Source organism: Erpetoichthys calabaricus, chromosome 6 (genome assembly GCF_900747795.2).
Source record: "Erpetoichthys calabaricus chromosome 6, fErpCal1.3, whole genome shotgun sequence".
NCBI classification, from domain to species: Eukaryota; Metazoa; Chordata; class Cladistia; order Polypteriformes; family Polypteridae; genus Erpetoichthys; species Erpetoichthys calabaricus.
The window spans coordinates 24,683,713-24,710,735 of NC_041399.2; the positions used below are offsets into that span (position 1 = coordinate 24,683,713).

Consider the following 27,023-nt stretch of genomic DNA (forward strand, 5'->3'; position numbering starts at 1 on the left):
ATTGTTGTAGTTACTTTTTCAAGATTACAGCACATTTTTTCACCTATTGTAATCCTGCACAAAAAAATTTCCATATAGCTTTTAACACAGCTAAGCAAATGTGTGCAGTAAACAGTACAGTATGTTGAATACAGTTAATGAGCATAATCAAAGTGAACTGTTTACAGTTAAAATGGTCTTCCATTTTGTATTTAGTAGAAAATTAATAATAAACAACTAGAATGTAAATGGCTATATTTAAGAAAAAAAATTACATTCACAAATAAACGGTTATAAAACATATAAGTTATATAAAAATAATACTTGGACAAAAGGGCTTAGTACAAAGGTATACTGGCCTGTGGGTCTTTTTACAGACATATCTTACCACGGAATGAGGGTGATTGGCTGCCAGAAACTTAATTCTCTTTGAAAGAAAGATTTATTACTGTATTTCCCTATTCTAGTCATTGGCTAGTACTAAAAATGTTGACAGATTAATTTCCTGGACCATTAAAATGATTGCCTCTAGCTTGTATTTCCATGTTTTTTTGTTTGAGAGAGGAAGGAGATTTTGGAGGGTAAAATTATATCAAAGGTTGCAGGAAGTAGAGATTTTTTGCCACAGACAGCTGGAAGGATGTATTTTAATGGAAAGAGAATTGAGTTTTGTCAGAAGGTGGAAGGTGCTTTGTTGGAGGTGACAGGAATGATGGCATTTTGTGGGAGGGAAGAGGAATTTCTTGATGGTATTAGGACAATGGCTTAAAATGGATACCACACAGTATGCATATTAAACAAGTGCTCCATTCTTCTCTCCACACATCCTGATCACACCTAAGACATAATTCATGGAAAAAATATTTGAAATCAGTTTAAAAATTGACACAAAAATTCACAGTCCAGTTAATGAAATAAATCCAAAAATAAGAATTGACTTGAGGGAAACATATTGCTTGTTTAGGATCAATTGTGACAGAAGGTTGTTATCTATAGGTACTGCAAGCACATTAATAGCACATCTATTGTAAAGAAGTACAATTATTCTCAGTTCTATAGTGTCAAATGATCCCATTCTTAACTATGATAAATGGGTAGAGAGACTTGACATTATCATTGAAACTTTTTTAAATTAGTTCTTTTTTGTTTCATTTTCATAGTAAGTCATTCTCTTATTTTTTTATTTTTGAAATTTATATGTAATAAAGGACAAACGTCTTAAGTACAGAATATAAAAGTTAAGTAGGAAGTGTTGCAGGCAAACAGTTTTAAACGTTTTTATTCTTCTGTTTTCTTCCCTAGTTTGTTGTTGGTTTATTTCTATTTTTGTTTATTTTATTGTTTCTGTGTTTCAGGGAGAATTTGTTGGCTGACTGCTTACAAGGTTGTTTCGTGGTGACCTGTACCCTTTGTGCATTTATAAGTCTAGTTTGGTTACGTGAGCAAATAGTTCATGGAGGTGCCCCTCAGTGGTTGGAGCAGAATCAACAACAACAACAGCAACAGCAGCAGCAGCAGCCGCCTCCTAATGGTGCAGGACAGGCCAATGAGGTACTACATTTTGTTATCAACTTATATTAATTTATTGTAATTATTTAAAATTAAATATTTTGCATTAGCATTATTAATCATATTAAATAGTTTCCATATGTTTTGAATGTATAAAGTAGAACCATCTCTTTTTAAAGACAGTAATACTAGGGTGTTGTACCATGTTAGCCATTACGAATGTAGTGAGAAGTCAAGCAAAATGACAGATTGCCTGAAGAAGGAGCCTGTGTTGCCTCGAAAGCTTGCATATTATAATCTTTTTAGTTGGCCAAAAAAAATGTCATTTTGCTTGACTTCTCACTAAAGACAGTAATAATGATTTAATTTACATATCACTTTTCTGACTACTCAGATTTGTTTACATAGTTAAATTCGTAAGGAGAAGCTGCAGTGTAGCAGCCAACACACAAGAACTGCATATCATACTCTAAAGATATAGCAGTAAGATAAATGAAGAGACACAAATAAATAAACATCTTCCTATTGTAATTATAATTTAGACTTGATACAATGGGAGAAAGAACATTGTGTTGCCAGATGTGTTATGTTATAGCATCTAATGGTAGCTGGTAAGAAAGACTTTTGGATGGAGCATCGTGGTACAGTTGTTCTTTGGCTGAAGGTGCTTGTCAGGTTGTGCAGGGTGTCTTCAGAGGAAATTACACATTTTTTGTACCTTAGCCAAAGTCCTTCTCTCTGCCACTGTATTCAGATGGTCCAGGTTAATCTTCAGAGCAGAGCTTGATTATTTTATTTTAGGAGTAAAGGAAATGCCAAGATATTTAATGCTACAGTCCCAGCTTATCATTGCATAAAACTTAAAGGCTCTGGGATGTTTTTTGTATATGACTTCTTTACTTGCAATCCAGTTTTGCTTTCCAGATGTATCCCCAGATACATATTTGCATCCATGGGTGACACCTGAAGTTATGGCAGCATTGCGTTTCCAGAAATCTACCACTAATTCTTTTTAGTTTGCTACTTGAACCAGTCAAATAGTTGTTAATAAGGCATTTCTTTTCCTCCATTCTGTCCATCACTTATGCAATCAATGATTGCAAAATCATCTGATAACTTCTACAGGAGGCCTGTCTTAAAAATATACTGAGGCTTGATGTGTTGCTGAACATGTGTTTTGTCACATAAATTAGTAGGCTCACAAACAGTGGTCTGCTTTTTACCTGAAACTATTAATGATCAATGGTCTTCATTGACCATTAAAGGCTGTGTGATACTGTATGATTTCAAAAACCATATATACTTTATATTTAACCACACACATCCATTCATACATTCATACATTCCTCTGGTCACAGGGGCAATTGTCTATGCAATCCTGCCCAGACATCCCTTTTTCCCTGCCACCTCTTCTACGCGATACAGAGATGTTCCTAGATTAGCTGAGAGATGTATTATCTTCAGTGTTCCCTGGGTCTTCCCTGATGTGACCTCCCAGTTGGACATTCTTGAAACGCCTCCCCAGGGATGCGTCTAGGAGGCATCTTAAACAAGTGATCCAACCACCTCAACTGACTCCTTTTGACGTAGAGGAGCAGCAGCTATACTTCAAGTTCCTCTCGAATGTTTGCGCTTGTCATACATCCTCTAAGCCTGAGCCTTCATATTGACTTTTATGGACATTCAAGTCATGAACTCAGTAACCTCTCCCAGAAAAAGGAAAATGGGGCCCTTCTCTAGAGCCAGGCTCAGATGGCTTTACCCATGGGACCTGGCTGAGCATAGCCCAAAGGAGCAATATGGGTTCTTTGTAGGTGTAGGTCCTCTATTGGACCTACAACCTCCAGGAGGAGCCATAAGGGTATGGTGCATCATGGCTTGGGTGCTGTCTGAAGGCAGGTGCCCTGGTGGACTGATCTCCAGCTACCGAAACTCACTCTAGGGATGCGGAAAAAAATAAATATATATGACTTTATGTATACACACTATACTTCAACACTGTATGATTTAGTTGCTCAAAAATCTGAAACATCTGAACTTTTTTTTTCCCCCCTCCACTCTTATCTCTCATGAAGGCCCCAGGTGCTGGGAATGGAGCTGCTGAAAACATTGCAGTACCACTTGCTGCCAACCCCCCTGTAGACAATGCTGTGGTGGCAGAGATCCCAGACATCCAGGTAGATCCAGCTGATGACATTGGTGATGAAAATGATGATGATGATGATGCGGCTGCTGAAGATGCTGTGGACGCAAATAATGGTGCTCAAGGTAAGCTTTTGGAGCTTTTTATAATTTTTTTTTTTTTTTGGAATATATTCAATTTTCTGTTTGTTTGAATCCCTGGTTGCAAAGCTCACAGTTACAAAAGACCGGCTGTATAAGTAAATAGTTTATACCCTCACCTAGTGCTGGGCGGTATACCGGTTCATACCAAAAAACATTTTTTATTTTTGTTATGATATGGATTTTTCCTATATCGCAACACCGGTTTAAATAGCCTAAACAACGTTCGGAACGTGGCGCAGCGGGAAACTGTTTAAGGGGGTACCTTTTTCACTGCTGCACCGCTAAACACAAATGCAACGGAGTACATGTGTTAGTGGAGGTATTGAACGGTGAAAATTGACAGAGAACATTCTGAAACTGAAGCTGTAGCTGACGAAAAAGTTGAACATGATGACACAGAAGAACTTTTGCCAAAAAAAGGAGCCGTGTCTGTTGTCTGGAGATACTTTGGTTTTAAAAGGTCGAATGTGGACCATTATGTTCAAATGTGTGAATACTGTTTCTATACTACTGGATAATACTTCAAGCCAAGTTGTACTTGTTTTATTTTTTTTTCAATACTATGTAATGTAGCTGGGTACTGTGTAACAGTGTGACGACATGTTGAATTTATTCTCGACATTTCCACTTTAATCTCAACACTTATGATGAGAATAAAGTCGACATGTTCACTTTATTCTCAACATTTCTACTTTCTTCTCGCCGTTTATGTCGAGATTAAAGTCGACATATTGACTTTATTCTCGTAATTTGTTATTAAAGTAGAACATCGTAAACTAAACTTCATCTTAAAATGAATATTTAATTTCCTAGATTTTCTCAAACCCTATCATAAGTTATGTAGCACATTAAATGCTCATGTTAATCGCTACGTGCTTCTTAAACTGACTTCCTCTTGCACTAAGAGGAGGTGCAGGCAGTGTATGTATTGCTCGTATTCACCCTGTGATGTGCTGGCGACACGTTCAGGATTTGCTCCTGCCTCGCACACAATGCTTGCTGGGATGGGCGTAACCCTGAATGGATGGCATAATTAACACTAGAATTACCAGAGTCTACGAAAAAACTCGTAGATCCGGCCCACCTTAAAATCGTTCTCACCTCTCTTTTGTCTTCTAAATGTACCGATTAAGAGGAGCAGCGAGCAGCCAGCTATTCCATCCCCCACCGTCGCAGAACGTTCACTAAGTTTTCCCAGCTCATGGCTTGTTTGATTATCTGGGAGTGACTGAACTGCTGGAGTTTTAGAATAGAAATAATAGATCGCTATTTGGAATACATGCATTTCATGCGTGTTCCGTTTCTACAGTAATCTGTGTAAACACATTGCTAAAACAGAAACTTTTTCATATTTTAGTAATAAATGTTACAAAATGTAGAATGTGTAAAGCCCGAGTTCCTAAGATCAAATAAACACTTCCACAAAAGCTTCACACACCGTATAACAGCTTCCGTGGCGTAGTGAGCTAAGATTTGCTTCTCAGACTGAGTAGCTTTTCTCTGCCTCACAAACATGAGTTCAGTTCCCTGCTGGGGATAAAGTGTTACTTCTTTTTTTTCTTTTTAACCTCAAACGGACATAAAATTTGTAAATTGGTATGCACTGTCAGTTAATGAGATCGTTATATTTTCATGTGGGATGCTCCTTTTAAAATATTTTTTTAACAATTGAGACTGCAATTAACATGAACAACTGTCCTTATAACTTATTTTTTTCAAGATCCATAACACACAGACAGACAGAGCACTGCGTAATACAGAGACAGACAGGCCGAGATATACAAACAAACAGGGAAGGCACATGTACTGAAAGAAAAAAAAAATCAACATGCGCGTTGTTTCTGCAGCACTGAATAAGCTCACCCGCTCTAACATCACCCCTCCCCCGATCTGACTCTCTAAGTAACAGCGCAAGTACAGACACAAATCATGTGTGTACTGTATAATATTAACAAAAAGAGCAGCTTACTACTGAAAACGGCAAATATAGGAGTGAATGGGGATCGAACCAGTACTCTTGGTTACACTTGGTTTGGGGGGAGGGGTGATGTTAGAGCGGGTGAGCTTATTCAGTGCTGCAGAAACAACGCACATGTTGATTTTTTTTTTTCTTTCAGTACATGTGCCTTCCCTGTTTGTTTGTATATCTCTGCCTGTCTGTCTCTGTATTACGCAGTGCTCTGTCTGTGTGTTATGGATCTTGAAAAAAAAATAAGTTATAAGGACGGTTTGCTGACTTGGAGCACCACTGCCTTACTGTGCCACAAAGACACGAGTTCGATTCCCAGCTTTGAAGAAAGTGGTTTTTTTTTTCCCTCAAACGGACATTGAATTTATAAATTGGTATGCACTGTAAATCATTAACTTTAAAATGTCAATCGCAGTTATTACTGTTGATTAATTCATGCTTTTTTACGTAGAGTCAGAACAGGAGCTTTTTCAGCTTATTCAGCTTTTGATCTGACTCAAACAGCGCCAGTATAACTTCACACCCAACCTGACGCTGTTCGTTTTCAAATAATATTGCATTACTTCGACGATGTTTTCTGATTGGTACTATTAGCGTCATAAAATGATTTCTTCAAAACATCACATATATTTGTCTCTTTCTTTTTTTAAAATGTGCGTTGTAGCACTCAGCAACTGGCCACCTGCATGTTCTTGCGCACACTAAACAAGACAGCGCTATATGCAATCATCAGATTCAAATGTTAACAGTTATATAGCACAGAATGGAAATCAGCAGTTCTTAGCATTCCACCTACTGTAACTTGCTTTCTTTTTTCTTCGGTTATAGTCTTGAATAAAAGTGCACTTGTTTTGTTATACTTTTACATCAACATATGTTCCTGTGTTTGAGCTACATGGGCATGCTCAAAAAATACACGTATAATGCCACGAAAAGTGCATGCAGACACTTCAGTTCGCAAGCACTGGTACGACAATGCAGTCACAATTACACTGCAGAGCTTTAGCGCGTCTTTATGTGAAAACAGCATCAGATGGGGAGTGTCTGATGATTGCATATAGCGCTGAAGTTACTGCTCTTTACTATGCTTTCCTCTGCATGTCCTGGAGTACAAAAGAAACAGCATACAGCAACACGTGGGGACTGGCAATACTGGGGGAAAAAAACACGCGGTCGTATGTATCGTGATACACTGCAGAACTATAGCGCGTCTTTATGTAAAAACCGCAGTGTCAGGTGGGGGGCAGTAGGGATGGATCCTGAACGCGACTGAGACAATAAAAAGTGAATTTTAAAAAAATAAAGCTAACCTTTACAAATATCATAAATTACACCAGCTGTTACAGACTGAAATCAAATGTATATTTTTATTCTAAAATAGTGAAAATAAGAACACTTCTCAAATGGGAGTTATGCAGGATCGAACTCATGACCTTCTGATTCCCAGTCAGCGACTGATACTGTTACGCCACGGAAGCAGTGATAGTTAATTCATATCAATGTCTCACACTAAGGCGGGTTTTTTTGGCGGTGGCTTTTTTTGTACCTTTTGTGAAAGTGTTTCTTTGATATTTGGACTTCAGGCTTCATACATTATATAGTTTATGCCTACATTTTGTCAATTGCTACTAGAATATATAACACGTTTCTGTTTTAACAATGTGTTTACACAGATTACTGTAGAAATGCAACACATATGAAATGCGTGTGTTTCAAATAACAATCTTATTATTTCTACTCTAAAACTCCACTTTACTCCCAGATAATCAATCAAGGCAAGAGCTGGTAAAAGCCTGTTTACGTTCTAAGTCGTTGGGGGGATGGAATAGCCGGCTGCTGGCAGCTTGTCTTTATCGGTACATTTAGATGACAAAAGACTCTGGCGGAGAGGTGAGAAAGGTTTTAAGAAGCGATTTAAGGTGGGCCGGATATACGAGTTTTTTCGTAGGCTCTGGTAATTCTAGTGTTAAACATGTATAACAAAGATTTTTCTACAGTTCTGAACACTCCGTGGTCTAAGTTTATAACTAGGTTTAATTTCACAAAGACGTTTATTGTGTGATTGATTATGTGGAGAAAGAAAAAGGAAAGATAGGAACTGCGGGTTTGGTACGTCAGACTGAGACAGCACGCATGCAATAAATAAAGCCCGCTCAGAAGAACATGCATTGAATTCTGTGTTCGTGTCTCCGACCACCAGATCACAAACCCAATATTTACACAATATTTTAAGTTAAACCTGTGCGATACCCATTCATACATCCAGTTTTTTGGAGCCTCGTCACACCTGCCATAAAGTTCTCTATACTGAACGTACACCTGGGGACCCCTTACTGCAAAGGAGCAGCACTACCGTGCATGTTTAATACCTGCTTTAATGCATTTCATCATGGAAATTTATCTTAGCATTCTACATTTTCAGAGAGCAGGAATATCATGAAGTGAATGTATTCTGTGCAGCGATCGCTGCTTGAACTTCCTCTTAGTGCAGAGGAAGTCAGCTTAAGAAGCGCATAGCAATTAACAACTGGGTCGGGGAACACAACACAAAGCATTTAATGTGCTACATTAACTTATGATGGGGTTTAAGAAAATCTAGTAAATTTAACATTGATTTTAGGATGAAATTTAGTTTACAACATTCTGCTTTAATGACAAAATAAACTATGAGAATAAAGTGGAAATGTCGACTTTAATCTTGACAGTTTTTTTTTTCTTCTTCACTGTGTCCGCATTTTTTTTTTCTTCACTGTGGCCCTAATACGCTTCCATAGGGCTATACCACAAATAGCATTATAAATGCAAGTTGCAGTTTTATTATTTATGTATATAGCTTAGCTTGAAGCAAGGTCCATATTAATGCAGTTTGCCTTAATGATGGTTCAGTTGGTAAAGATGTCATCACCAAGTTGCACTTGTTTTATTTTATTTTAATTTGGTGAATACTGTGTAATGCACCTGGGCTTTGAAGTCTTGGAAGTAATAGTATTATTACTGGAAGTTGCACTATTATTTATCATATTGTTATTATTTATTAGTTTAAATATTATGCAGTTCAGTGATGGTAAAGTTGTTTAAAAAGTCACTTTAACGTGCCAGTGGACAGAGATTGTTGACATTAGCAAAGTGTAGTTGGTTTACAAAAATATTTACTATTTATTCCTTTTCTAAGACATGTTCAGTGTAATACAACTTTTGACAAGCACCTCTGGATATTTTACTAAGTCTAAATGCCTTTTTGGATGGTTGAAAATATGTTGTCAAAATTTTAGTTAAAGTTGTTTGCAAACTTTGTTCAATAAAAAGGCTGTATATTTTGACTGCATCTGTCATGCAATGTGATTCCTTCTCTTCATTAGTGCCACCCCCTTGAAAACTATCACTTTATGGGGCCATGCAAACCTGTATTAATACTTGTGTGCACATTAAAATGTTTTTTTGTACAATTCTCATGACAGTGGAATAGTTTATTCTTAGCCAGTAATTGCAGTGGATAATGTGGTTAACATCCACTCATGCATGGGAAAAAAATGCCATCCAATACCGTGAAATCTGTATAATTTTGAAAATACCGTGATTTAGAATTTTGTTCATACCGCCCAGCACTACCTTCACCTGCTTTGGTTAACAGGACTTAGCTAATCTGCACTCAAGCAGGTACAATACTGAGTTTGCCTTCAGTAACATCCGTTTTAGTTTAGTTGACAATTTACCAATAAGGTGGCAAAACTGGATGTTGGTTTGATGCTCAAAACTGGACATTGTTTGTTTAAGTGATGTGCTGCACACAGTGTTCTTTCACCGTCATTAAATATTTTCTGAGTAACTGTGATCATCCAAATGGTAGGCACCACAGACAAAGCTGTTACCATTTAGCATCTAAAGTATATGCACTATGGGTTACAGATACAGGAGTGCTACACAATGGCCCGATTTAGAACTTTGACTGTACCTTTTTCAGTGGAATTGTTTTTTGTTTTTTTATTGCCTTTTTCCAGATGACATGAACTGGAATGCACTAGAATGGGATCGAGCTGCAGAAGAGCTTACCTGGGAACGTGTAAGTAACTGGTGCTTTTACTTCATGCATGAGAAATCTATATAGAACTGTTAAAAAAGTTTTTATCCTTTTGATCTTCTAAGCAGATGAGAAGCATATATCCAGTTCTAGAATGTCTGCAGTTAGATTTCTTTTGATAACATGGGAATTGAGTGGAAAGCCTAAGCAAAATTCACAGTGAATATTGTGCTGTAGCTAATGGAAAAATCCTTTTGAAGGCAGGTATGAGATTAAATCAGTCTTGCGCAGACTTTTCTGGAGAGCATTTCTTTCAAAAGCACAATGCCAGTTCTCTGCCTCTGGAAAGCAAAATACCATACCCATCACTCTTCATAAGAGTTTTAATATTTGCAGTACCCCAAGTGTTGAATAATAATTGAAAGCAAATTAGGATAACTGAATGCATAATTATTTTAAAATGGGGAGGACCTTTTTGTCTTGATTTTATTTTTTAACACTTTAAAATATCAAAAGAGTGCCTTATTCATCTTAATAAAAGAAAATGTCTGTGTATTTGTGCAGTTGCTATGTCTCTGTTATATGCCATTTGGTTTGGGATTTGTAAAAACTGTGCTAATAGTGGCAATGCAGCAACTGTTGGAATGAAAAGTTCAGTGCATTTATTACTACATGCATTATAAAATACTGTACATTCCAATAGATGGTGCCCCGTAAATATTAATGCTGAATATGTCCAACAAAGAGTAACTACCAGATGATCAGAAATCAGCTTATATACCTTACTAAAAGGACAAGTGTTTGTGTAACAGTATGTCTGTCCATTTTCTAGGTTAGGAAGAAAATTTTAAAAATAGGCAAAACATGTAAATGAAGGGTAAAAAAAAACATAAATGACAATAAAAAGACCAAGGGTCTAAAAATACGAAAATTAGTCTTATCTGCCTATTTTGTTGTATAGCATTATATACTGGCAAGAAAAGCATAGTAGCAACTACATGACCGTGGCTTACTGTATAGCTGTAATGCCAATGACTGATGACTTTGTGTGTTAGGAAATGGATGGGTGAAAATGAAGGTAAATCGATGCGCACCTCAGGAACCCAAAGCCCTGGCACGATTAAGATAGAATTACTAAACAAAGCCAATGTGGTAGTGACAACCACTGTATTTTTCCAGCAAAACATTTTGACTATAAAAGTGGTCAGTTCAACAAGTTATGCTGAGTGGAAGTGGCAAAAATATGAGGCTCTGTCTGAACAAGAAAAGGCATCCACAAGGGAAAGGGATCAGTGCGTACTATTCTACCACAAGACAGGCAGTGTATCAAATAAAAAAAAATACGAGGGCTACGTTGATTACTTAGAGTTTAACCCATCTTAGATGTGTAGCACAGCTAGTTACATAATATCTGAAAGTCGAGCAAAAAGGACAGTTGTTCTGTGACATTAAGCAGAATTTTATACATCTCTTGTTTCTTGATTGAGTTATCCAAATTTGTATTTGGCTTACAGCTGGCATGTATTGTCACAGAAAATTAGTTACAGCTACTTAGTATCTGGATCCTGTTTTTAAATTTATGTCCATCTAATATTAAGTTGTGCAAGTGTTTTGACATTAATTATTAATAGTATCCATCTCATTCATGCAGTATTTTAAAAATTGTTAAATGTTACCAGATTATGTTTTTTGCAGATTGCATATTGTTATTTGCTCAACATTTTGTCAGTCCTAATCATATTTGATTAAAACTGAGCTGTATTTCTTTCTCAGCCCTTTGTCTGTGTACCATGTGGAAAAAAAATTGAAAAAACTGTCCTTATGTATTGATTTATAGATGTTTTAAAATATAATATTAACATTTTGGAGAATTTTTCTAGTTTACTTCAAAGACAATAACAACTTCAGAACTGTTCTAGTGCAATTGTAACAGCTCACTATCCTGGCTTCTGTTTTTAGTCTGCAATACATGTCAGACTGAAGTGATTAAATCCTTAAGTGTAAATGAGTATTTAGACTGAATTTCATTAATTGTAAATGCGAGAATCTTTATCCAGTAGTCTGTGCATATTTCTCAAGTTTTGTTATTCTGGATGTTTCAGGAAAGGAAATTGTAAACATGAATTTAAAAGACATGAGCTTGTTTTTCGAAATAATTTTGTTCCGTGTTTTTCTTTTTCAGATGCTTGGACTGGATGGTTCCTTAGTTTTTCTGGTAATCTCTTCATTCTTTCTTTCAAATGTTCCATTTTGTAGTTATTATATGGGAAGCAGAGACGCATCTATTTATAATTTTTACTACACTTTCTGATATGTTTATTAAATTAAAAAATATTTAGTTAGAAGTATTTAAATGTGTTTGTTAAGAACACTATAAGAAGTGCTCTTTCTTAATGGTTGAATATGTGCTGAGATTTTTATGTGTTTTTCTTGTGTTGCGTTTAGTTTTAAATAACCTTTTATTTATTTTTTAGGAGCATGTTTTCTGGGTGGTGTCACTAAATACTCTCTTCATTCTTGTGTTTGGTATGTTTGTATTTATTTTATTGTTAAAGTTTAAAAGAATGGTTTTCAATGAAAATATAAATCCCCCAGGAAGGAAAATATAAAAAATACATCTAAATCATCCATTTTGTCTGTTCAGTAGTACTGGGAAAAGTGCTATATAAATGTAATGAATTATTATTATTATTAATCATTACCAAGTGTTTGCCAACATTAACATTGTTTAAATATAATTATAGAAGATTATAACCTAGATTTACTATATTTGCTTTAGATTGTTTTGGTAACATTAAAAACAGATATAAATAGACTTTTGTTTTGCCTTTTTCACTATTGTAAAAGGAATTCTAAAATTTGTTCTGTGTGCGATGCACATCTACATCTACTGAAGGATTTGCACTATACCAGGCTTTTATATAGAAATGGAGTAGCAAAGATCCAACTGTACAATAAAACCTTGACATAGATATTGGGCTTATGGAACTTAACTCTGTCCTCGTTCCAAACCCTTTTAATTAAAAAAGGCTTAAGCACAACACGCCATCTCAATAAAAGATAATATGCCTAATTCATCAGTTTTATTCAGCACAAGTATATGTATACATGTATATATCATTTCCAATAAATTGCATCCATTTCTGGTAGCAATTATCCCATGCCAGAAGGCAAGGTAAGTTCTGGAACAATTTCAGAAACCAGACACTTAATATAGCAGATGCCCTTGCAGAAATCCCTACTTAAGGGAGATATGCTATCCTCCTTGTACCTTGTCACTGCTTATAGATTATATTTGGCATGGACATCACACAGTTTTTTTTAAAGTAGAGACTAATATTGTGCTACTCTTTGCCAGTACATATAAAAGTAATCTCTGTTTTTCAGAAGGAATCGTGTATTGATCTTCTGGAGGTGTACCGAGTGTGATCTTTATGCTACATTAATTGTGTTAATAGCTTTACCAGCTATTATTGTGCGTTCCTAAAAACAGTAGATTCCAGTGTACCAAATTTATTTAAAATCTCTCCAGGCGAAAATCATGTGATGCATCCTGGAAAGGAGCCCAACACCCATATTCAGAACATAACAGTAGTAATAGGTCTGACTCATCCATCCATCCATCCAACCTGCTATGTCCTAACTACAGGGTCACGGGGGTCTGCTGGAGCCAATCCCAGCCAACACAGGGCGCAAGGCAGGAAACAAACCCCAGGCAGGGTGCGTGCACACACACCAACACCAAGCACACACTAGGGACAATTTAGAATCGCCAATGCGCCTATCCTGCATGTCTTTAGACTGTGGGAGGAAACCAGAGCACCCGGAGGAAACCCAAGCAGACACGGGGAGAACATACAAACTCCACACAAGGAGGACCAGGGAAGCGAACCCAGGTCTCCTTATTGCAAGGCAGCAGTGCTACCACCGTGCCGCCTGGTCTGACTCATGTATATAAATAAATCGGTATGAGGTAAACATGCATGAAACGTAAAGGTCCCAGAGTTGAGCCCTAAGGTACACCATTACTAATAGGATCAAAGGAAAATTTTGGGTGTTTGCAGCTCCCATCTTGTGGCCGTTAGAAAACAGAAGATTAAAATCTGGCCAATACAGGGCCAATGATGACTAAAGGCATTTCAGCAGTGCAGACTGACAAACTCTGGCAGCACTAAGACATAAACATCCCCTGAATTGGCTACTGTAGGCAAACTCTTTGCCAATTTTACCAGTGCACTTTTATTGTTATAGTACAATAAGAAAAGTGTGAAAAAGTTTGGGAACCTCTCTCAGCCTGCATAATAATTGACTATTTTTAACAAAAAAGATAACAGTGGTATGTCCTTCATTTCCTAGGAACATCTGAGTACTGGGATGTTTTCCAAACAAAGATTTTTAGTGAAGCAGTATTTAGTTGTATGAAATTAAATGAAATGTGAAAAAATTTGGGCCCCCTTGTAATTTTGCTGATTTGAATGCCTGTCACTGCTCAATGCTGATTACTTGCAACACCAAATTGTTTGGATTAGCTCGTTAAGCCTTGAACTTCATAGACAGGTGTGTCAAGGTGGTCAATTGCAAGTTGTGCTTCCCTTTGACTCTCCTTTGAAGAGTGACCGCATGGGATCCTCAAAGCAACTCTCAAAACATCTGAAAACAAAGATTGTTCAGTATCATGGTTTAGGGGAAGGCTACAAAAAGCTATCTCAGAGGTTTAAACTGTCAGTTTCAACTGTAAGGAATGGAATCAGGAAATGGAAGGCCACAGGCACAGTTGCTGTTAAACCCAGCAGGTCTGGCAGACCAAGAAAAATACAGGAGTAGCATATGCGCAGGATTGTGACAATGGTTACAGACAACCCACAGATCACCTCCAAAGACCTGCAAGAACATCTTGCTGGAGATGGTGTATCTGTACATCGTTCTACAATTCAGTGCAATTTGCACAAAGAATATCTGTATGGCAGGCTGAAGAGAAAGAAGCCATTTCTGCACTGACGCCACAAACAGAGTCGCTTGTTGTATGCAAATGCTCATTTAGACGAGCCAGATTCATTTTGGAACAAAGTGCTTTGGACTGATGAGACAAAAATTGAGTTATTTGGTCATAACAAAAAGCGCTTTGCATGGCAGAAGAAGAACACCGCATTCCAAGAAAAACACCTGCTACCTACTGTCAAATTTTGTGGAGGTTCCATCATGCTGTGGGGCTGTGTGGCTAATTCAGTGACTGGGTCCCTTGTTAAAGTAAAGGGTCGGATGAATTCAGCCCAATATCAACAAATTCTTTAGGATAATGTTCAAGCATTAGTCACAAAGTTGAAGTTACGCAGGGGTTGGATATTCCAACAAGACAATGACCCAAAACACAGTTTGAAATCTAGAAAGGCATTCATGCAGAGGGAGAAGTACAATGTTCTGGAATGGCCGTCACAGTCCACTGACTTGAATATCATTGAAAATCTATGGGATGATTTGAAGCAGGCCGTCCATGCTCGGCAGCCATCAAATTTAACTGAACTGGAGAGATTTTGTATGGAAGAATGGTCAAAAATATCTCCATCCAGAGTCTAGACACTCATCAAAGGCTATAGGAAGCGTCTAGAGGCTGTTATATTTGCAAAAGGAGGCTCAACTAAGTATGTAAGATGTAATATCTCTGTTGGGGTGCCCAAATTTATGCACCCGTCTAATTTTGTTATGATGCATATTGCATATTTTCTGTTAATCCAATAAACTTGGATTCACTGCTGAAATACTACTGTTTCCATAAGGCATGTCCTATATTAAAAGGAAGTTGCTACTTTGAAAGCTCAGCCAATGATAAACAAAAATACAAATAATTAAGATGGGTTCCCAAACTTTTTCATATGACTATATCTGGAGTGAAAACAGGACTTAAGTAGTTCAAACACGTAATTTACATGTGTGTGTTCTTGAATTTGTGTAGTGACTACACATTCAAAAACTTTAGAAATAAATGTGAGCTAAGTAATGGGCATGTAATCTGTAAGGGGAACCATGTACAAATTTGTATTTTTATGTTTAATTGAAGTGATTTAAAAGAAAATGAACTTCTACAATAACAATGACAAGAGAAAGAAATAAATGTTTAGTAAGAATACCTTTCATGGAAAAAAAATGTAATATTTCTAACTGATTTTAAGCATTTTCGTCATTGTATGTATAATAACAAGGTGAAATGTTGAAAAACAAGTAAAAGCATTTCTTAACAAAGGAAATATAGAAAAATAGATCGACTAGTTCCTGGACTGCTGCATTTTTGAGGAACAAAAACAACCATTTATAATCTAATGGGAACTGAAGTGTTCAAGGTAAATGATATGTGATTGTAATTTATAAACTGCTCAGAAGAGAGTAATAGAGTAACAGTGCAATAGTCTGCAATAGTGTCATTATAGATCACTTTAATGAAATCCCTCAGATTCACTGATTTGATATGTAGTATATAATAAAACACTAAGGTCTGTTTGTCCATTCCCCCAGAGCAGTCAGATTGGTCAGTTTGGCTTTGGTGGTGAGGTGAAAGAGAAAGTGTGAGTGTGAAACACACAAGAAGGAGTAAAGAGGCATCCTGAGAGAGTCACCTTAAAAAACAGAAAAGTATAAAACCAGACAGGAAATGAGAAAGGCACCTCAAAAATAATGGCAGTGTCTGAGAAGTAGGCTTTAAGGGTATGCCAGTGTAGAGAGAATCAGACACATGCAAATACATATGTACTGAATGTATATGTGAAGGCAAAACAGACTAATTTTAAAATATTTCCTACTACCTTGCATCGACAGGTGCAGTGGCTCGTTTTTAGTAAATGGAACGTTCATATTTAACCAAATGCTGGGAAGGCAAATTTCAAATTTTAGTTAGGGTTGGGGTTAGGGTTGAATATTTTTTAGCAGACTTACTGTATGTGTTAATAGCACTTACTAAATATACAATGTCTTTTTATATGAATGGAGAAGTTAACCAGCTGCAAAAGGTCAAAACTCTCTTGCAATGACTGGAAATCAGCTTTAGGAATAATAATAATACATTTTATTTATATAGCACCTTTCCCATGCACAAGGAATAACATTAACTTCAGTGATTTTAGCCACCCAGGTAATTCAGATCAAAACAAAGGCCAACACTCACAAGATTGATAGACTAACACACAATTTAGTGTTGTCGCATAATCTGAAAATCCAAGTGAAAAATGATTGCCAAGCCAAAACTACAAGATTTTTTTCTATAGGAATAATATTTGACCTTCTCTTTAACATGCAAAATGTTAACATTGTTGTTGAAGTTATTTATAGTGCTAGTGTTAATATTTATAAAGATGTTTATTTTTTAAAAGTAATTTTAATGTCCATTTAGTTTCTCTGAGACAGGGATAAGTAGATTATTATCTTCAATTTGAGTATTGGTTCTGTCACATTTACTGAAATGAGGTCAAGATTTCAAGTTCACGCATCTCAAGTACTGTTGTGAAATCAGGTATGTTAAGATTAGGATTACCCCTAAACCTTCATATTTATTAAAGATCGTCATCTTGTAGTTTATTATTTCATAGGTATGGTCTGTGAAGTGTACTTGAGTGTATTAAGCGGTGGTATTTAATTGTCAGACATTAAACAATTTTTTCCTATATTAATATATTTCAAATTTTCTATACCACATGGCAAATATACAATATAGATGTTACTGTACCTGCTGAAACCCACAGTAATCCATTTCATGGTATCAGTGGATTAGCACATCACTAGGTAGACACACTCACAAACCCACACATATTCTGTAGCTGATTTAGAGTTGACGCTTAATTAAACCCGAACATGTTTGGAGATATGAAAGAAAAACCCATAAAGTCATGGAATAATGAGTAAACTCCAAAAAGGCCACAGGCGGGTGAAGGATTTGAATCCAAGATGCCTGGTGCATGACACACCAGTGGCAAACACTGTACTCCTATAACCGACCATTTTAAGAAGCAATGAATATTTGTATATACAATGTAAATACTCATACCTTTAAACAAGGAAGTTTGAATTATGGTACAGTATATGCACAATGAAATTAATTGTGGAATGTCTGCATTGCTACTGCTTGTAATGTTATGACTTGTTTTATTTTTGCAGCATTTTGTCCTTATCATATTGGACATTTTTCTGTGGTTGGACTCGGCTTTGAGGAGTATGTAAGTAGTTGCTAGTTTTTTCATAAACAGCTGACATTTTCTGTTTCTTTTGTCAACTTTTCATTACATATCCATTGTGATTCAGGTCTGCTAAGAATTATAATTCCTTCATTGTATTGTTTATCTACCACATTATTGCTTTATGCTAAGCTATGCTTCGTGTATCTACATTGATAACTGGCTTTTTGAGGCACGGCAACTATTCATGAAGTCTCTTTCCCTGATTTGCTGAGTTCCTTACCATATCATGAAGTATGCCCAGCAATCCAACAAAAACATTTTCTTTTTAACGCCTGTATTTGGACTCCCATTCTGAAGGCCGCTTATCCTGATTTTTTTTTTCTTTTAGATGTAATTGAGGGTTAACTGTTTTGAGCCTTTTATGAAATCTTCACTTACACTTTGCAAATTGATAAACCACTTGTGAAATTGACGATGCATCTTCTTTCCACTTGTCAGTCATACACTCCCATCCCACACCTCACGGTGGAAAAAAATTCATGGTTTTACTTTCTTTTCCCTCAGGTTCAAGCATCTCACTTTGAAGGCCTCATAACAACGATTGTAGGCTATGTCCTCTTAGCTGTAACATTAATTATGTGTCATGTATCCTTTTTCTGTCTATGTTACTTCTAGGTTCTTTTTAACAGCTTATTTTTTCCACTTGAACAAACGTGACTTTAAACGTATAATGCTGACTTTTTCATTGTAATATCACAAAATATATAAAGACATTCTGAAATATCCATTAAAACTACTACTTTGTCTTCTGCAGGTAAGCATAGCTACTTACAATAGAAAAATGATATAAAGTGTATATTTACAAATGCACAAGTTTTTTTTTCCATAAATATATGGTATTACATAGCAGTTGCATAATTTTATAGTCAATGTACCAGTCCTGATTCTTTATATGATATGCCCTGTAATAATTTAGGGGAAAAATATCATTTACTACATTTGCATGTTAATGGAAAAACAAGAAAATAAGCATAATCATTAATGTGATTGACAGTTTTATGTAAGAACAACATATACTGTATATAAAGCTCAATTATTTAAGTTCTTATTTTGATGTTTTTGTTTTTACTTATGATATTTGAGATGTACCAAGAGGCCCATTTAGCTACTAGTCCTAATATTTCAACTGCTGTCTTTCTCCCCTTTGCAGTCTCACAGCTGTCAACATCTTCCACATTGAGCAGGGTATCACTTCCGCCAACCAGCTACTTAATTCTTTATGTGGTCTGTTATTACATTCTCAAATCTGGCACTTTCCTCTTTTTAAGACCTTGTATTATCATTTACTCAGTGACATTGGCAGCTCAATGAGGATGATTTTTCTTTACCCCTGCAGAGTTTATTACCACATCTATTCTTAGTGATGTTTATTCAGCCTTGGAAGATTGTAGGATTTCTTAGGATTTACACATATACCTTACAATAGAATTATGAGAAAATATATTTGATTTGGCTTGACCTCATTGGCTTCTTTTCTTTGATAACAGATAAGTTAGTTGTTTTTTATGCTTCACTCCCTCTTTCTCCCTGATTTGTTAGTAAATGTATTATTTCTGTGGCACACTTTAAATCCCTTTAATGCGCTGTTTTTTCACCTTTACAAATATGTGTACCAGGGTACCCTGTTATTCACAAAGTCTTCACTACTGATTTGTTAGTGCTGGGAGTGTATCAGTTTAATAATTGCCCAAGACTGAAGGTAAACTTGAAAGCGCTCAAGCCTGAACAATTCAAACTGTCAGTCTTATTTCTAAATTGTGCCTGTTATTCCATCTCCCATGCTTTAACCTTTGCTCACTTTTATTTTATTGATGATACAACTCATATTTCAATATTGCATGGTTTACACCTTTATGATTTTAACAAGTATTTAAAACCATTGTACGAAATAAAGATGTAAAAACAAATTATCAAAGATCTTTGTCCGTAATTTCCATAACAGTTTCGGGACATTATAACCTTTTCTTTTTCTTTTTTTTTTTTTTTTGCTGCTGTGTGTGTGAAATTCCCGACTGATTACTATATTGGGCAACTAATTAAGAAAGCCTCTGAGATAGAACTATAACCTGACCAAAAAAATCTGCATAATCCATTGTAATTGAGGTTAACAGAACAGAGGTTACATGTCTTTTGGTTTGCTTTTTAAATTTTAAACATTTACTCTTTAATAAATGTTTTCCTATGAAAATCTTAGGCATAATATCACCTTGGTTTCCTTCATATTTTCTGGCTCTTGTACACATTTTACTCTAATACCTTTCTCTGTGGACAGATTCACATTATTTGTTTTTGTTTGAAAATGTATAATTTACTTTCATACTGTATACATCTTATAATTAATGTCAAAAGACACAGAGTTTAAATATTTACTTTGTACTTCATTATAGCCTTGTCCAAAACCACAGTATTGTAATAATTGAAATGTGATGTAAACATTAAAGAGTTAGTTTTTTTTTTCTTCCATTAATCGTTTGTTGCACTTCATTCAGTCAAATGAGTATGTAACAGTACAGACAAGTATTCACATTTTCCCCTTACACTTACTAAATTCTCTGTTGTTTGAACATAATTGTTAAATTTGTTTTCATCATAACAAGTTAGTGAACACTTGGGGGAAATGCACAGTATCAGAAATTGGTGAGAGGGCTTTCCTTTTAAATTTTTTTACAAAAAGAAAAAAATTAAAACCATTATAATGTAGTTTCAGATAATTTTATGATAAAATAATATATTATTGAAACACAATTATAGCACAACTGTCTTGTTGGCTGATCTGCAACTTTATATTTTCAATTCTTTCTTCAAACGTGTATTCCTTAATCAGTGCTAACAGGGTCTAGCTGCACTTGTTAAATTTCAGAGATCCCGACGATTATTAGGAGTGTGCTACATTGTTGTCAAGGTAATTTCTTTTCTGTTTCATTCAGTAACTTATTTCACACATAAACTGTCTTGAATTTTTTGTGACAAAATGCTGAATTTTCTGCTTCTTACATCTTCACCAAAATTTGTATAGAAAGTCTTTGTGACATTTAGAAGGCCTAATTCTCTTTCTGTTTATGTAAAGTTATAAAAAGTTGCTTTTGCATTATGTTTCTCATAAATATAATAGCTTACAATGAATAAATTAAATGTGAAAATATATCTTCGTCTATATACTGTATATCTATATCTATATCTATATGGACGTGAAGGTCTGTGATATGGTTTGCATATTTTTAGCTGGAAATCCACAAAAGGAGAAAATAAATTACGAATCTTAAAATATTTTTTTATTCCTAAGCTTTCGGCTTCTATCAGGAATCATCAGAGGAAAACGAGTAGGCTTACAGAATTCTAAAGCAATAAATAGCAAATTAGGAGGGGAAGATAGGTGGAGTAGGAGGTTTTTTAGATTGGATTGATGAGGTGGACTTCAGAGGATGTTGGAAATAAAGTCTTATTTATTATGTGCATGTTCTTCTTTTCAAGCCTGCATATCCTGGCTTTATGCCCAGATGTCTGTTAATGGTGTTTTTCATTGGATGGCCATGTTTCAGCCAGTTTTCTGGCACTTTTAGTATTAGTGTTAAATTTTACTTGCTTTACTTTTTTCCTTATTTGCTATATATTGCCTTGGATTCCTTTAAGTCTAATCATTTTCCTCTGATGATGATTCCTGATAGGAGTCAAAAGCTTAGGAATAAATAACTGTTTTAAGATACGTGAATCATTTTCTCCCTTTGTGGATTTCCAGTTACAAATCTATCTATCTATCTATTGTCTATATCTATGTAATATTTATATCTCCATTTGATTATTTTGACTTATTTGTTTAAATTTTTACTATAAACCTTTTTCTAGTTCTACATTTTGTTTCTAAACTTTGTTTACATTTTGATTATAAGTCCAGAATAAGCATTCCAAATTCTACATATTCCATGTTTTCACTTTGCATTTTCACTACGCAAAACTGGTACTGTTAATCATCAGTGAAGAGCATCACATGTTCTGCTGGTAGATAAGAACTTCTCTAGTTCTGGCCAGCAGGGCATGACGCTGTCTTCATAGTATTTATTGAAATTTTATAAATTAATTTTAAGCCCATGAAATTGATTGCCCTTCTTTATTCAAGAGTAAGATTTACTTACATGTACAGACAACAGCTATAGTATTGATCAAGAAACAGTGTGGTTATATTACAATCAATATTTTGCCTTTCTCGTAGGTTTCATTGCTGGTGGTGGTAGAAATAGGTGTATTCCCTCTCATTTGCGGTTGGTGGCTTGATATTTGTTCCCTGGTGAGTCATTTTGAAATAGATAAAAGTAAATCTTTTTTTAAAAAGGATTTCCTTAGTGTCTATACATTTAAAGCAGCTAAAGAAAACATGATTGCTAAAAGCCTTCTGCCTCAGGCAGTGTGGTGTAGTGTTTAAGGCTTTGGACTTCAAACCCTGAAGTTGTGGGTTCAAATCCCACTACTGACACCACTGTGCAACCATAAGCAAGTCACTTGACCTGTCTGTGCTTCAAAGAAATGTTGCCAATTGTATCATAAATGTCAGGTGTCAGCCAAATAAGTAAATATAATATTTCTTGTCCCTTTTAGCATTTGCAGAACAATAGTTTATTAGTGAAATAGGTTTTAGGATTAGTTTTTATATATATATATATATATATATATATATATATATATATATATATATATATATATATATATATATATATATATATATATATATATATATATAATATAACCTTTTTGTCTTTCTTAAAGGATAAGTTCAGTATTTTTCAAGTTTAAGTTATGTCTTCACAATAATGGTATATATTAATCTATCACATAAAAGTGCATTCTAAATTGATGTGTATTTTATACATTTAAAAAAATGACTAGGCTGCTCTTGCATTTTGTTATGAAACTTATGCGTACTGGGGTCCTATTGTGGGGGGGGGGGCTGTAAAACTTAATGAATATGTGCACTTGGATATAGCAAAGGTTTCAATTTAAGAAGTGCATTCTGTGTTTGTGAGGCATGTTTGTGGCAACAAACGTAAATTGGAAATAATGCATTTTATTTCAGATTCTAAATACTGTTTTCCTGATGTAAGGATACATTTCTCACTCACTTTTCTGCTTCCTTGTGCAATTCTGCTTTTTCAGCAGTTGTATTCTGTCATGGCTTATAACTATAGACAGATGTGTTCTCAAATTATGATTTCTTCCTAAATGTCGCCTGCTTTTCATTCTGTGTTGTTACTTTACATAGTGTACAGAGCAAGATACACACAGAGAAACAGCCTAGTAAAAAATAGCACATATGAGTTTCATTGTACTTTGTACATTTAAAAATAATTCTGAGCTGAATTGATTATAGTGCATTACATTCTTAGATGGCCTTAGATTTTTGAAAGAGCTAAGCCACCTTCACATCACACTTCCATGGTGTGTTATGTGCATGCACAAGAAAGAAAAATACTCACAAAATGGCACAGAGTGCAAAGAGAAGATTAAATTCCAACAAACCAGTCATGATGAGTCACTCTTTCTTAAGAAACAGTAATAAAAGAACTGAGTCCAATGCTTTTGAATGAGTAAACTTACTGATACCAATCAGTCCATTAATATACTGGGAGAACGTGCAAACTATGCAGACCATGGTGCTGTGAGGCAGAAACGACAGCTCTGCACTACCACTCTGCCAGTGCTTAAACATCTCCCTGAGATGGGCTGGCACCCTGCCCATGGATTGTTCCTGCCCTGCGCCCATTGTTTACTGGGATAGGCTTTATCAACTCTGTGACCCTGCCCTGGATAAGCGTTTTAGGAAGTTGAAGGGATGGATTGATAAATAGATAGGTGTGAGTGTCCTCGTGCATGGTATTTATTGATGGCAGTATAAAACAGCATTGTAAAATAAAACTGTAATTAGTAAGCACATTCTAATACTAGGACTGTGATTTCTCTCAGCTTTAATCAAAAATGAAGAAAACGATTTAATCAATAAAAAGAGAATTGAACATCTCGCACTGTGTTGTACTGTCAAATTATAGTATGGCAAATGCTAGGAAAAGTGATTTTTTTAATAGTTGTTAATGATTATGAGAATGTGAGTGTTATAAAAAGCTTATGAAATATTTGTCTTTTTGTAACAAAACTTTTACTTGTTGTCACACCTTTGCTGTACATGGGCAACCCCAACTATGGTATATTAATCTGTCAAATAATGGTTAACTAAAAAAAATATATATATTTTTATGTCGGCTCTCTATCTAACATAATCTATTTGCTATGCAGATATGTATAAATAAGATGTAAATATGCAATTCCATATCTTGGGTGCAAATAATTATAATTGCTATGATTGATATTTTGTCACTGTATCAACAGGAAATGTTTGATGCTTCACTAAAAGACAGAGAGCTGAGCTTTCAGTCTGCCCCAGGAACAACAATGTTTTTGCACTGGCTAGTCGGGATGGTCTATGTGTTCTACTTTGCTTCTTTCATTCTTTTACTAAGAGAAGTAAGTACCTTTAGTTTGCCTCTGATATAGCAGCACTTAAAGCTGTGCAGAGAAGAGCAACTAGGTGCATCCTAGGACTTAAGGACACGTTGTACTCTGATAGACAATTAAAGCTGTTTAGTTTAGTGCAGGGGAGACTGTTTGGGGGGACCTAATCCAGGACAACAAAAACATCAGGGACATTGATAAAGTAGCCTTCTTTTCAGCCTATGTCTAAATCACGTACTTGAGGATATCAGTGATGATTAAGGGGGGAAGTGCATTAAAGAATAAAGCCAGGAAGCACTTCTTTATGAGAAGAGTTGTGGGAATGTGGAACAAACTACCAAGACATAAAGTGGTGTGAAAAACTATTTGCCCCCCTTCCTGATTTCTTATTCTTTTGCATGTTTGTCACACAAAATGTTTCTGATCATCAAACACATTTAACCATTAGTCAAATATAACACAAGTAAACACAAAATGCAGTTTTTAAATGATGGTTTTTATTATTTAGGGAGAAAAAAAATCCAAACCTACGTGGCCCTGTGTGAAAAAGTATTTGCCCCCTTGTTAAAAAATAACCTAACTGTGGTGTATCACACCTGAGTTCAATTTCCGTAGCCACCCCCAGGCCTGCTTACTGCCACACCTGTTTCAATCAAGAAATCACTTAAATAGGAGCTGCCTGACACAGAGAAGTAGACCCAAAAGCACCTCAAAAGCTAGACATCATGCCAAGATCCAAAGAAATTCAGGAACAAATGAGAACAGAAGTAATTGAGATCTATCAGTCTGGTAAAGGTTATAAAGCCATTTCTAAAGCTTTGGGACTCCAGCGAACCACAGTGAGAGCCATTATCCACAAATGGCAAAAACATGGAACAGTGGTGAACCTTCCCAGGAGTGGCCGGCCGACCAAAATTACCCCAAGAGCGCAGAGACGACTCATCCGAGAGGTCACAAAAGACCCCAGGACAACGTCTAAAGAACTGCAGGCCTCACTTGCCTCAATTAAGGTCAGTGTTCACGACTCCACCATAAGAAAGAGACTGGGCAAAAACGGCCTGCATGGCAGATTTCCAAGACGCAAACCACTGTTAAGCAAAAAGAACATTAGGGCTCGTCTCAATTTTGCTAAGAAACATTCTCAATGATTGCCAAGACTTTTGGGAAAAATACCTTGTGGACTGATGAGTCAAAAGTTGAACTTTTTGGAAGGCAAATGTCCCGTTACATCTGGTGTAAAAGGAACACAGCATTTCAGAAAAAAGAACATCATACCAACAGTAAAATATGGTGGTGGTAGTGTGATGGTCTGGGGTTGTTTGCTGCTTCAGGACCTGGAAGGCTTGCTGTGATAGATGGAACCATGAATTCTACTGTCTACCAAAAAATCCTGAAGGAGAATGTCCGGCCATCTGTTCGTCAACTCAAGCTGAAGCGATCTTGGGTGCTGCAACAGGACAATGACCCAAAACACACCAGCAAATCCACCTCTGAATGGCTGAAGAAAACAAAATGAAGACTTTGGAGTGGCCTAGTCAAAGTCCTGACCTGCATCCAATTGAGATGCTATGGCATGACCTTTAAAAAGGCGGTTCATGCTAGAAAACCCTCAAATAAAGCTGAATTACAACAATTTGCAAAGATGAGTGGGCCAAAATTCCTCCAGAGCGCTGTAAAAGACTCATTGCAAGTTATCGCAAACGCTTGATTGCAGTTATTACTGCTAAGGGTGGCCCAACCAGTTATTAGGGGGGGAGTCATAAAAAAAAAAGGGGTAGGTCAGGGCAATTACTTTTTCACACAGGGCCATGTAGGTTTGGATTTTTTTTTCTCCCTAAATAATAAAAACCATCATTTACAAACTGCATTTTGTGTTTACTTGTGTTATATTTGACTAATGGTTAAATGTGTTTGATGATCAGAAACATTTTGTGTGACAAACATGCAAAAGAATAAGAAATCAGGAAGGGGGCAAATAGTTTTTCACACCACTGTACAGTGGAAGCAGAAATCTTGACAATCTTTCAGAACAATCTGGATGAGATTTTGCGACAGCTTAGCTATTAGCTAAACAAATGAGCCTGATGAAGTGAATGGTCTACTTTTGTTTGTTTGATTTCTTATATTTTTGTTCTGCTCATACCTTTATCTTTTGAAGTGGAAGTAATGAAATAGAAAATATTCCAGGTAGGTAAAATATTTTTTTCTTAATACTTAAGTGAAATTACATGTTGTGTTTCAGGTCCTGAGACCAGGAGTGCTGTGGTTTCTACGAAACTTAAATGATCCCGATTTTAATCCTGTCCAAGAAATGATTCATCTCCCTATATATAGGCATCTTAGAAGATTTATTTTATCAGTGGTAAGTGTTTATGTTTATAAAAGTTAATTAGTGCTTTGCTTTTTTTAATTATAACACCATTTTTGGTTTTGTTTTCACAGGTGGTTTTCGGGTCTATTGTGCTTCTAATGCTTTGGCTTCCAATTCGCATAATAAAGCACATATTACCAGATTTTTTACCTTATTAATGTGATGCTTTACAGGTAA

At 35.8% G+C, this 27,023-nt stretch overlaps 1 protein-coding gene across 1 annotated transcript in view; it reads left to right on the plus strand.

The window, feature by feature from the left end:
* The window catches only part of marchf6 (membrane-associated ring finger (C3HC4) 6), a 77,482-nt gene that overhangs the window by 31,881 nt on the left and 18,578 nt on the right, over window positions 1-27,023 (plus strand). The window contains 13 exon segments of the mRNA XM_028803420.2: window positions 1,335-1,530; window positions 3,564-3,756; window positions 9,742-9,803; window positions 11,944-11,976; window positions 12,236-12,287; window positions 17,901-17,959; window positions 18,485-18,565; window positions 20,814-20,882; window positions 22,188-22,262; window positions 24,353-24,487; window positions 26,718-26,837; window positions 26,918-27,001; window positions 27,003-27,019. Of these exon segments, the coding sequence (XP_028659253.2) occupies window positions 1,335-1,530; window positions 3,564-3,756; window positions 9,742-9,803; window positions 11,944-11,976; window positions 12,236-12,287; window positions 17,901-17,959; window positions 18,485-18,565; window positions 20,814-20,882; window positions 22,188-22,262; window positions 24,353-24,487; window positions 26,718-26,837; window positions 26,918-27,001; window positions 27,003-27,019 (1,176 nt within the window).